The following is a 13609-nucleotide window of genomic DNA, read 5'->3' as shown; positions in this document are numbered from 1 at the left end:
AATATATATATATATCCAACAAAACAGGTAGCCCCAGTGGGAGAGCCAACCGGCAGATGTATAGTTCTATTTTGCTGGATGACAAACTTGCAAGCAGGCAAGCAGCAGGACCAGAGCATCAGCCTTTCTTCGACCTGCCAGATGCGTTTCAGGATCCTGTTCCCTTTATCAATGGCAATATGCTAATGCAAAACAGCGTTGTCGGCACCCTTTTCAATTCCAAGTTCCCGCCCCAGTGGGCGTGGCCATTTCAATGGCCTTGTGGTTCTTGAAGTACCGGCGTTGTAAACTCAAGTGAGTCTGTTAAAATTAGTAACTGTAAATGTCAATATTAAAACCCATGTGGGTAGATGCAGCGTCATGCTGCCATTGCCTGTTCCGCTTTGATGTTGGTCATCAGAATACTACCTCCCGTAATTCTCATGACGCCAACCTAGCGCCAGGAAAATGCCATCTTTTTTCAACTGCAATATTTCTTGAATTTATGGTACATAATAGTGTCACATACAGATTCATCATATCCACTGTATTTATGTATATGCGTATACATATATATATATATTATCTACTGGCGGTCGCCAGTAGATAGTTATAGTTAGGGCCGTGTTTCCATAGGAAATCTCAAAATTCTATTTTGAATAACTTTGGCGCCGGTTGACGAATCCTCGTGAAATTTTCAAAACTAACGGGGCGCTCTGCTCAGCTCCTACCCTGAAAGTCTCGGGGGGATTCATTAAGCGGGGGCCGAGAAAAAAGGGGGGTCCCAAAACGCGTTTTCCCCATGCATTTTCCCATAGGACCTTTAGTCGAAGGTACAGCCCGAACGGCTGAACAGAATTACTTGAAATTTGGCAAAGAGGTAGTCCTCAGGTCAGGGATGTGCCTTTTGCATATATGGAGTCAATCTGTTCAGTAGTTCCTGAGAAAATTGCAGTTAAAGCACATAAATATCTATAAGCTCGCACCGTGCGCGCACCCTGACATGCGCAAGCGTAATTCTGATTGGTGGTTACATGTCAGTCAACGTTCGAATCGGTCGAAATCAGGAAGTGTTGGCCGCCATTTTGTTTGTTTTGAGTGCGAGAGTTAAAAAGGAAGGTGGCGAACGTGAAAAGGGGGCAGGGTAGAGAGTGCCTGACCCCCTAGCCTTTGTCAGGGGGTCCCTGAAGGACCCCGAAGGCAGAAAAAAACATTTTGATTTTCTTTTTAAAAAATCGCGTGCGCGCGAGGATGAAAAACCATTAAAAAAAAACCATTTTTAAAACGTACTTTATTGTAAAATAAATATATAAAAATATAATAATAAATACATAACTTAGCATTTAAAAAACCGTACAAATTCACTGAAAAAAACCATAGGTTTCACACACGTTATAGTTAGGAATTAGCATTTAAAAAACCTTGCAAATTCACTTAAAAAACCATAGGTTTCACACATGTTATAGTTAGGTGGACATTTCACTCGTAAAAAAACAATGAAATTCCCCCGTTATAGTTAGTTCAGATAACTATAACTCGCGCGACCGCCACTCTATCAAAAGGATGATGTCATCAGTGATGTCATGAGTGATGCCACTGACCAAGTCATGAGTGATGTAATATGTGACGTCATGAGCAGTGGATTGCGGGCGCGTGAGTTATAGTTATCTGAACTAACTATAACGGGGGAATTTCATTGGTTTTTTAAGAGTGAAATGTCCACCTAACTATAACATGTGTGAAACCTATGGTTTTTTAAGTGAATATATATATATATATTCAACAATTAGAGATTAGATTCATCCTCATAATGCGGCAAATACGAAATTCCTGTGCATTCAGGAATTATAATGAGGTGATCCTTCCCAAATATCCTCAGTCATCATGGGGGCAGGGGGCATTGTCGCTAATCCAGAATGCATTTTAACATCAGGGATAAACAGGGCAGCTGCACTGGGGGTTAGGTAATTTGTAATAAATGTTATTGGGGCGGGGGTGTTACCCTTTTGAACTTCATGGAAGTCTTGTGGATTGTGGTTGTCATCTTCTCCATTGCAAAATGATTCCACACCTTGGTCTACAACAGACTCAGAAGTGGTGTAGTTGGAGACTTCCAGAGCTGAGTCACAGAGAGTTTTTCCACCAACATGTGTGTTATCAATTTACTCTTGGATGTTGTAAGGGGGTAAGAATGCTCCTTCTCTATATGTTCTGGCAATTACTGTTAGGTATTTTATGATCGTAAGTATTGCCTTCCAGTTGGCTTGGATACAAAGGCCTTGCCACTACTTGTGTGCCATAGTGTCGGAATTGTAACAGTATACTGCTGTGAGGTGGTAAGCATTGACGTGGGACTGAAGGTACTCGCTCTCCAGGCCTGAAAACAAGGATCCATCTGTCTAAGGGGGAATGATGGGTTGAAAACTGTGGGTGCTAGCAGGAATGGGTATGTGGTTGCTTGTTTATGTCACCTGCTACATCCCAGTGTTCAAGCAGCGCAGCTACTGATAATAGCTTGATTTTTGGCAAGTGCCAAAACCTAGGCGGTAGCCATTAAAGATACTGCAGAGGGAGGTTTGTTCTATCTTGATCTACCCTGACCCATTTTTAGGTCTCGCGAGCCAAAGGCTCGAAGAGACATTTTATATGTGAGCTTCTCAAAGTGCTGCCGTGGCCTAAAGCTACAGTGCACGTGAACGTGCACGCGCGCAGCGCCATGTGTCTTTCCTCCGTAGCGATCGTAATCACGATCACTTTCACTTTCGCGGGCTCCTCTGTTGCTGACATTCCCCCCTCCCTTCTCGCCCAGCCCTTGTTTCACAGCTTCCAAAGGCTCAGAAGAAGCGGTATGCTACGAGGAGCCATCGTTAAGTAGAACGTTTTTTAGGTCTCGCGAGCCAAAGGCTCGAAGAGACATTTTATATGTGAGCTTCTCAAAGTGCTGCCGTGGCCTAAAGCTACAGTGCACGTGAACGTGCACGCGCGCAGCGCCATGTGTCTTTCCTCCGTAGCGATCGTAATCACGATCACTTTCACTTTCGCGGGCTCCTCTGTTGCTGACATTCCCCCCTCCCTTCTCGCCCAGCCCTTGTTTCACAGCTTCCAAAGGCTCAGAAGAAGCGGTATGCTACGAGGAGCCATCGTTAAGTAGAACGTTTTTTTCCCTTTCAAACATGCCTTTTTCTTGTTTTTTACATTTACATACTAAGTAATGAACACACCTCCCAAACAGCAACTAGCGGCGATCCCTGTGGCCATTTATTCATTATTTAATACAGCCTCGGTAATGCTTGCCTACAGAGCAAGAGATACACGCATTGGGCAGCTGCAGCGCTGACCCGGTGAGTCTGACTGGCTTGTTTTTAACTTGAGGTGCGTGCGCGATCTTATTTCCGCTCCTGACTCCCTTCCTTTCCCTCTCCTCCCCAGACCGGGATGCGCCAATGCTGCATGTTTCTCCTGGACAGCAATCGCAACGTGTTATCAATGCGGCGCGGCTTTTTATGTTTCATTGGGATATAAAAGTATATCAATAGATAACATCTTTCAGCGAGGGAAGAAAGCTTTACTGTTCTGCAGGAAAAAAGTAGGTACCTCCCCCGTTCCATTTCATGAGCTTATCCTTCAGCTGAAAGTAAAATGTCCGTGGCCTTAATACAGTTTCACTTTCTTTCTCCCTTCCTTCACACGCGAAAGGCTGTTTTTATTCCGTAACTTTCTGAAGTCCGTGGGGAGTCCACCAGGTAATACGCACCCGCCACATTTCTTGGGGATACGCGCCCACTCTTGGTTGTGTTGCATTAGCATCGCACAGTACTTGCCGCACTCCCACCCCCCCAACCCCCTAATTCGGGCCTACTCTTTGTCCGTTCACGCCCCCAGCAACCCGCCATACTGCCCCCACCCTGGAGGATGAGGATGCGGGAGCCTGTGTGGAGCAGACTGTAGAGGTGAGTTGCCTTGCTTACTCCTTTCGGTTTAAAGATATGCACATTCTCATAGGATTATACTGGAGTCCTGGTCCCTATCAATCTGGCTCTTGCGTCATTCCAGATGGAGGTTTTGCAGTAGGTCGCTGTGTATCACAGTGTTTCTCTGTTTACAAGTGCACTGAACTCGCTGGGTCGAATGCGATGCATCTCATCAGTGGACATGACCTTAATTTTTCCCTAAACATGCATCATGTGCAGCAAGTCTCCCCCAGTTAATGTACCCCAATTGTGTTTAAATCCCCCCTCACCCATTGCTAGCCCCGTAGTGCTGCCTGCTTTGCCCCTCTGTCCATGTTGCAGTCACTCGCTCGGCAGTTTGCAGTACATCCACCCATGTATTGGAGATTTACACCCTTACTCTGGTGTTTGCCACTCCTCCCTTGGTACAGAGGTTCTGCTGCCCCTTGTGTTGCTCATGCACACGTGGCATAAACTACTTGATACCCCTATGTGCTGCAGCCAAACCTCACCCGTTATATACTCTTGAGTACTGCAGCTTAGCCAACTTGATGCACTTACTGTGCACTACGGAGACAATTTATTATCGTGCTGGCATTATTATTGTTTGGTTGCGCCTTAGGTTCCTTGTGACCTCACTTTCCAGTTCTCGGCACTTCATCTGGCATTGGTACCACGTAAATCACTTACCTCAAACTCCTTCTGCCTTCGGGGTGTGGACAGCGTCTTCAGAAGCAGGCAAGAAAGCATTTTCCTTATTCATTTGTCCGAAACCATAATCATTTGCCAGTTATTTTAAGTAAAGGCGCAGCAACACCATGCAAAAAAACAGTGTCTTTGTAAGTAAGTTAAAATGGGGAATGATTGTGAAAAACACTAATCTGTAAACAGAAGGAAAAACCAAATGCACAAATTTCAGTGCTTAAATTGTGCCGGTCTTTGCTGATGCGAGACACCAGCATTTAGTTTCACTTGACAGTCCTCATATTTAAATACACATTTAAAACATAATTCTAGCCGGCCGAAGCCATTCACACTGCTTTGTGTAGCTTTGAATGGTTTAAACTGTCTAAATGTGATGATGTTCAGTAGGAAGCGTTCATACTGGCATGTGGCAGTGATCGTAGTTCCAATAACTAGTGCAAGCTGCAGCGACCTGAGCCATACATTGGGCGATCGCACTGGTTTATTTGTATATGAAGCACTGCGGCCAATCGCTGTCAGGGCTTGGTGAAAAAATATCATTGATGTGTTGAAGAGACCGAAAGCAAACCCAGTCGACAGAACCTCCGTGACATGGGTACAAACAGCTTGAGGACAGAAAGCGACCACCCGCTGCAGTCCATGCAGACACACACAACAAGCCTCGGCTTTGTACCAGCGCTCAGCAAACATGAGGCAGAAGAATTTTAAAATGCCATTACTTTGTTCCTCACATAAAAAATGTAAGGTTTTGGGGAGTGATCAGCCTTAGAAGAAGCTTGACCAACTACTAGAAAGGCAAATGTTTGATCTCTGGGCGCCATATTAAGGAAACTTTGCCCTGCTGCAAAAACAGGATAAGTCATTGGTAAGATTTTGTCCCTTGTGGAGAAAATTTACATCATACCATTTTTTGCTGTTTACATATTTATAAGTTGAAGCATTGTACATTCTCCACGTTTGAAATGCAAAACTTTGGCTTTTGAAGCGATTTTTTAAAAATTATGTAAAAAGGAAACATGCAAAATAAGTTAGCTTATTTGCATATAGCTTGGTTTAATTTGATATGCCATGGTGTGCCACAAACCGTGTATTGGAATGAGGCTCTAGTAAATTGCTAGTGGCTGAGATTGATTCACGAACTCAATGCGTCACTTTTTTGAAGTTTATATTGTGATGCCCTTAGTGTGTGTTTCATTTGTTCTGAATTACGTCCATCATCTGTTCTTTTTGCATCTATCCCTCTAAGTGGGAAGGGGATGCCCAGGTGTGGGTCCCGTGCCAAACCATGTGGTAAAACCCTTACTGAACTGTTGACATGTAGGAGACTGTAATGATTGCCTTAATTTTCGAAATGATTCCCAGTGTAATAAAGGATCTGTGTAGATGAACCCTCTTCATGTGTTCACATGCCATCCTCACACCTGATCTCCAAGTGCATGTCTTGTGTCTAAATGGCCTTTACTTTATCTCTAGCAAAATGAACAAGCATTGGCATAGCCAATAGGTCTTGTCTTTGGGGCCTTATAAGTGTTCAGCCATGCAACAGTTTATGTTGTTGCACCAAGGATATTGTGCTGCATAACTAAATACTTATAAGGCCCCAAAAGCGAGACCTATTGGCTATGCCAATGCTTGTTTTATGTGTGGTTGACTTTCGGCATCACTTCGAATGCTCTTACAAAATCACTGATGTGGGGCATTCTGATACCTAACTCAGTTGTAGACGTGTATAGGATGTCTTTTGTGACATTGTGGGTTCTTTCATTCCATGCAAAGTTAATTGGCTTCTGCTGAATCAACCAAATGGTGGAAAGGGTAACGAGTTGTGGAAACATTTGAAGAATGTATAGTAACTGGGGCACATAATTAACATAACACTGACAACTCTACCCAGCCACCATATCTCCATATCTCCATATTTCCAGATGTCCCCATTTATATAAGTCCTTATGTAGAATATTTAGTACACAGGGAATATTTAGTGCACAGAGCAAGGGCTCCATGGGAAAGAAGACTCCCCAATATGTAATGTGTACCTGCGGAGTAAATAAGGCCATGTGGTTTCGTTCTTCTTCTAAGATAGTTAAGAGCACCAATGCCAGTGGGCTTGGGAGAATTGACCGTGAATCTTGAAATATCTGAAAAGGTAGGGAATTCACTCAATAAAATGGGGGAGTGAGGTCATAGGGCTTACTCGGCCATCAGCAAATACAGCTAGCTTGTGATGGCCCCTCTCCATTTCCAGCCTTGGAAGTGTGAACTGGACAGACATGCTCGTGTGGATTAACATTTCTAGCATGTGGGCACAGGCATGTGGGGAAAGGGAACATCCATGCTTTGCTCCTCTGGACAGTGATATTAGGTGTGCATTCGCCATTTATCTTAACATTTTTACCTAGGGTCTAAATTAATACCTAAGATGTTTTTTTATATTATAGTCAAGTTCCGTTCTATTTAGGAGTTTTACAATATACAGCCATTTTGACCCTGTTGAAAGCCTGCTAGGTATAGAGTGATATAAGTGACACATTTTGTATATCTTGCTCAGTATGTCAACAGCTAGCCTAACATTACCCCAAGCCTGTCTTCCCCCAACAATGTCTGACTGGCAAGGTGATACTAGAGAGGGCCATATAGTGTTGTTGAGATACTAAGATTCTAGTGTAAAATGTATCAATATTTAGCAATGCTATGGGTAGGTATGGGCCATGGTCTTGTGGATTTTAATCTAGTTTCAACAGCAGCGCCATCTTTTACTCCATTAGAGACTCTTGGGCGTGCAGAGTGAGTAAGAAGGAGTTTGCCAGTTGGACCACCAGTAAGATGAAGAAAGACTTATAGAATGTGTCAATGAAGCTGCCGAGGCTATAGAAATTTGTTGTGTGGCAGGCGCCCAACTGTGGCCCTGACCAGGCTCAGAATCTTCAACTGGGTCTTCGAATTGGTCCATGAACCACTAGAAGACAGAGAATGCATAATCAGCTAGGTCGTGTATCTATTTGTGAATCGCCCCCCTTGCCCCCACGTCGTGTACAGAGATGATGAGTACTATGTACTCTGCGTGATGTCATATTGACAACGTGAGCAACGCTTCAGCTGTTTGTGATGTCACTCAGAACCCATGCCAGCACCATGGCAGGATTAAACTTAATTGGTGCTGAGGGTGCTGTTTGTAGATATTAGGGATATTTTCAAATTAAAAATAAAAATGTTTTCAAAAGTGGTAATGGTAAAATCCTTGCAATTGTTGCACACAGATGTCTGATGATTGAGTACTCTTGGTGCACGTAATGGCAGTGTGAGGTGTAATGTAAGCCAAATCAACAATTAATGACAGTTTTTCAGTTCAAAACTCTCTCTTTATTAAAAAAAGTATAGAGAAAAAGAAAAAGCAATACGTGTTAACTGTCGTAGCTCGCCCAGTCGTGCAGACGGCGAAAAGCACCAGAATAAATCAGAAAATGGTAAAACAATGAACAGTATTTCAGCGGATGGCTTTAATGCGCCAATTCCTAGACAGCATTCGTGCTTGCCTTTGTTTGCACACATTAGCATATCAAAGCCTTCCTATTGGCTGCTTTCAATGCTTGTTTTCTCTGCAGCACATTCACCCCCAGCCAAGGTGGGAGAGTCGCCCTTGGCTCCTGCAGCTTTGCTGTACATGAGGTTCGCTCTGTTATGCTAGGACGAGGCAGCACAGAAACACGCAGTGAAAAGGAAATACACGCTGGGGCTAAGTCACAAAATGAAATGCTTACTGTCGATGTGGAGAGTTCCAGGCCCCAGCTCGCTCGGATCAGTGGAGTTGTCTATGGAAGAGAGAATATTTGCACAATGACTGAAGGCGTGCACGTTCTTGTTTGACGGAAGAACATTCCTTAAAATAAACATTCCTATAACAACAATATTTTAAAAACAATCAAAAAACGCACACCTTACCTCCTACTTTTGGGTTCCGGGAGACCATGTTGCTGGGGTTACTGGGAGACACTTCAAAAAGAAAAAAACGCACGTTATCAATCATGTGATCAAAATGCCGCTTTAGAAAGAAATTGCTCTAGACTGGAGAACCCAAAAGTTCTCTAGGACCTAATTAATTTAAGGCACATTTACGTGGTTGTGCAATACGCACTATAATACATATTTCTAAGGATGTACCATCAGACTTTATTTCTTCAGTTAGACTAGTCTGTGGTAGGGTAGAATCAGTGTTTGCATTTTGTCTAATCTGCCTAATGCTGCTTAATTGTCAGGTTTGACAAGTAGGTCCCCTCCCTTTCGAGGCACTGAGTGCTTTTTGGTAGAAAAAAAATCAAAGTTTCTATTCTTTATATTTTAGCAGACAAAATAGGAACCTTCATTTTGACTTTGTGAAATCAGGTCTGTCCACCAAAAACCAGAGATGGGAAAAAGAAGCACGGGGCATATCAGCAACAACCGGCGATAATTATCGCTAAGCGCACTTAGCGCTAGGATAATTATCGCCGGCTAGCATGGATTTTTATCACTGAGATAGCGTGCTATTAGCAACGCTTATCTCAAAAGCGATAAAAATCCTCACGCTAACTGCCTAACGTGAGATTATCGCTGGAAACCCAGCGATAATCTTACGCAAAGTGGCGTTAGCTTGTTGATAGGGCCCCACAAACTTAGCCATGACATCCGACTTCCATAGGACATCATGGCTAAGTCAGTCCTGAAGCAGGCGTAAGGAAAGTAGCGATGACCCCTGTTATCGCTACTTTTCTTGCCGCTATGCTTCATAGCGTGGGGCTTGATGATAGGAGAAATGTCGCTTAGCGACATTTCTCCTGTCATGTCAGGTCAGGAACGCCCACTTTGCATCTCATTAGAGATGCAAAGATGGGCGTTAGGAATTCCTATGCTAACGCAAGTTTTCACACGTTAGCGTGAGCTTGCTAATTAGGCGATAAAATTATCGCCACTTTTCGGCCGAAAACGGCCGCCAAAGCGGCGATAATTCTATCGCCTCGCCTTGCTGATATGCCCCCACATTTTTTCAAAAATGGAATTTGGTGCTTAACAACATCATGGTTCACATTAACACAGTCAAAAAAAAAGCGCCGCCTGGCAGTTTAGGGGATCTGCTCTGTGTTTTTAAGAGTAATGTAGGGATTGCAAGGGCGGTATTAATTAAAGAGCTAATGGGGTGTACTCCTTTCTCCAGGGTACTTCCTAAGGGCTGCTCTGACATAGTTCACATGCTTATATTTTGGTGCTGTCCCTCAAGGTGAAAAGTTTTGGAAATATGAAGTCAGATGTGTGGAATGAAAACGGATTCTTCACAGTTTGCACCTGCATGTAAAGAGTGATTGTGCCACTCTGCCTGTGGGCCCAGGGAGGGCACACTGACTGACCTTCCATTAATACAGATAGGACGGCCCTTCAATCCCTTTCTTACTGCATCTGTGTGATTACTGCGCTGTATGTATGTAGGGCTGAATTTGCAATCCAGTTTGACTAGGTGGCCGTAATGGAGCAATATATTTATTTATTAAAAACAAATATGTCAAACACCTGCAGAGTGATTAACAACTTTTGCTGTAACATGCTATCATCCATCCACTCACTCACATGTTCATCGCTCATCTCTACAGCCACCTAACCTTGTATTCACTCATAGATTCATATATACTCTCATCCACACGTCCATCCATCCAAGCATCCAATCATTCACAGATCCATCCGACCATATTTTGATTGATTTCACATTCCCCCATTCAACAATCCGACAACCATGGATGAATGAATGAATGGATGGATGAATGCCATTTTTTAAGCTTCCCCATGTTCAGAATACACTCAGAGTTTAGCACGAGCCAATTAATCCACACGCAAGTAATTACCAATGAAGAAAGACTTTCACTTACAAAACGATGGACCTATTTGTGCTGCCAGTGCTTGTTTTCCAAAAGCGCCAGCTACACACCAATGAAAACACCTGCTAATGAGTTTGCATATATTTCAAGCATGCTCCATTCCCGCCGCACAATGCTTTCATACCTCCCTGATACAATCACAAAGCAGTTCCTACAGGTAAGCCCCCCTTTGCTCTATCTCGTTGTGTATTGTATACAGCACTCTGCTATGAATGGGGCGCCCCCACACCAGATCTCAAATAAGCACTAGCAAAGCCATTGGGTCTGGGCTTAATGTGTTAACACGTAGCGTTAGCAAACTAGATTGAGACACAGAGGAAAGGGTCAGCAGGAGCAACGAGAGAGGGCTATAGTGAAAAGAAGACCCCCCTCGAGTGGTGGTGGACTAATACGGCCAAACTGCTAATAGCATCAGGTGAAAGATAAACACTCCACGGCATTAAGATAAGATGTGATTGCCAAAGTTTCAAGTCAATGGCTGAAAGACTGTCGAACAAAGCCAATGGTTGGAAGGGGTAGACCCGAAGTCCACTCTATATATATTGTTAGCAATACGTCTATTTGACAACTGTGCTGTCAAAACTCACATCTAATGACCACTGTTTACATTAGACACATTGAACCTGGTAGCACTGCTTGTAAGAAATAGAATAGTCAGACTGCAGATAAGATAAGCATAATAGTAAGATGGAAAAAAATACCTACTTGGTAACAAATACCTGCTCCTTCTTCAAAAGAACAACCATACAAAGGCTTGCAGAGTGAAGGATGATGAAAGTTTCCCACTATATAACCAATATTGGCAAAGCCAATACGTCATGGCAATTTGAGAGCCATTGGCATAGTCAATTGTAATGTCTTCTAGCTATATGTTATGGAGTGGAGTGGATGCATGTGGTGTGGTGTGTTGTGGAATTATGTGGGTTGGAGTGGAATTGTTTGTTGTGGAATTGTGTGGCGTTGAATTGTGTGGTGTTGAGTGGAGTTATGTATAGTGGAATTATGTGGCATGGTGTGCACATTGGAATTATGTGGCTAGTAATTATGTGGTATTGAGTGTAGTGGAATTATGTGGAGTGGAATTGTGTCTTATGAGTGTCATTATGTGGAGTGGTATTGTGTGTCGTGGAGTGGCATGCAGTCGAGTTGAATTATGTGGTGTGGTGTTGAATTTTGTAGCATGAGGTGACATTCTGTGGTGCTGTGTACTCAAGTGTTATCACTGCTAAGAAAGGATTATTAAGGAGAAGCAGAAATTACATGCACAGTATTTTGGGACAACAGATGTGAAATTGAGCTGAAACAATCATATATCAATTCAGAGTAATCTGCGAAAAGCAATGGAGGTTTTGGTGGTGAGGGGTGGGAGGAGATGTAACATAAAGCAGTGGTGGTTTTGGCCTTAATCCCAGAATGAAAGCTAGCTGTTTTCACCTTATCCTGTTGGACTCAAAGGCTCACTGCCTGTTTATTTTGGTGCACTTTAGTGATTGTACAAGAAGTGCAACAAAGTTATCGCATGATGACATCCAGTGCCTTACAGAACAGCTAAATATATACCATAAATCGGTACTTGAAACTAATGTGATTATTTTCAAATACAAATGTGTTTGTGTTTTGTTTTTAGCAGAACCCCTTAATAAGTGGAAAGAAATCAAGTTAATATGGCAGGCCTGAAAGAAACCCTGCTTAAGCTGCTTTAGCCGCTTTAGCCATGCAAGTATTATTTAAAGATTAACTTTGGAAAAAATGTTAATAAGGAGCGTGATAACTTGCTCCGACCTAGAAAAATTTCAACAAAAAAAAAAAGGCCTGTCATTGGTAAATAGAAGCGGCTCTCAGCAACAATGAATCAAATGTATGCTAAATGTAGCCACAAGCCCATCCAACTGAGAAATTTAGCATTGATTATATCTATTTTACAGATGATGATTTAGATATACATATGACTGGGGTGGAGAGAGTTGTGACCAATTATCATCACAGGGTTGCAGGGTTAACTTAAAAAAATCGAAGATTGTCTACCTGATGGTGATCTTCCTATGGTTTGAGTTATCCAGCGAGGGCAAGGGTTTAGGTCCTGATTTCCTTAAGAGGTCTGCTACCTTGCAGCCTCTGGACATACTGAAGAAGTGGCAATTCCTTTTGGAATTTCTCAACTTTGGATGTACATACTTGCCGCACTACGCTGAGTGAAGCCCTTGCATGACTGGATTTCTCCCACATTTTCATCAAAACAGTGGACAAATAAACACTCTGGGTCCGATTCACAGAACTAACTTAAGACAAAATCCTAAATTTACTACCATTTTGGTATTCACAGAAGGCACTTACTCATTTTGGTATTCATAGAAGTTAGGAGTCTTAACTTTAGGACTCCTAAATGCCTTCTGTGAATACCGAAAGTCTTAAAATTAGGATTTTTCTCAATTTAGTAGTAGTAAAGTTAGGACTCCTAACTTTAGGACTCCTAAATGCCCCTGTGAATACCCTAAAGTCGTAAAGTTAGGATTTTTCTCAGTTTAGGAGTAGTAAAGTTAGGAGTCCTAACTTTACTATTCCTAAACTGAGAAAAATCCATGCATAACATATTGTTCCAACTCCAACTACCTTGCTCATTGAGTCTTATCATAGCCTATTTTACATGGATGGCTCTGATCAACCAGCGACAGGAACAAAATGTAAGTCTGCACAACTAGGTGCAGTGAAAGATAGGGAATTCTGTACACAGCACACCCACACTAAAATTCTAGGTGATAGCACTGCACAACATGCAGAACTTCATGCCCTGTTACTTCCATTACAAAAGACTGACTTGTCAGTCCCCACACTCATTGCGTCCGATTCATCCTTCTGTGTTCAAGATTGCAATGTTGGCTTACAACATTGATGTTTTATGGATTCACAGCTTCAAAGGGATAATCTATAAAGAATAAACACCTTCAGGGAAAGGTAGCTGTCTTACAAGATAAGCATCAATTGGTTTAGGTGATGCACACTTTGGGCCATCAGCGTGATGGCATTCACGCCAAAGTCAACTGTGTGGCCTACTTAGATGTGTAGGCTGGAATTCAG

At 42.8% G+C, this 13609-nt stretch overlaps 1 protein-coding gene across 3 annotated transcripts in view; it reads right to left on the bottom strand.

Moving 5' to 3' along the window:
• Window positions 1–13609, bottom strand: part of OC90 (otoconin 90) — an 875163-nt gene that overhangs the window by 201416 nt on the left and 660138 nt on the right. For all 3 annotated transcript variants that reach the window (XM_085604908.1, XM_085604909.1, XM_085604910.1), the window contains 2 exons: window positions 8574–8624; window positions 8393–8443 (listed from right to left, as the gene is read on the bottom strand). In XM_085604908.1, coding sequence (XP_085461034.1) covers window positions 8393–8443; window positions 8574–8624 — 102 coding nt within the window. The remainder of the gene's footprint in view (window positions 1–8392; window positions 8444–8573; window positions 8625–13609) is intronic.

The sequence above is a fragment of the Triturus cristatus genome, chromosome 5_1, assembly GCF_964204655.1.
Source record: "Triturus cristatus chromosome 5_1, aTriCri1.1, whole genome shotgun sequence".
NCBI lineage: Eukaryota > Metazoa > Chordata > Amphibia > Caudata > Salamandridae > Triturus > Triturus cristatus.
The sequence above is the reverse complement of the archived record's forward strand: the minus strand, read 5'-3'. Positions and strand labels throughout refer to the sequence as shown.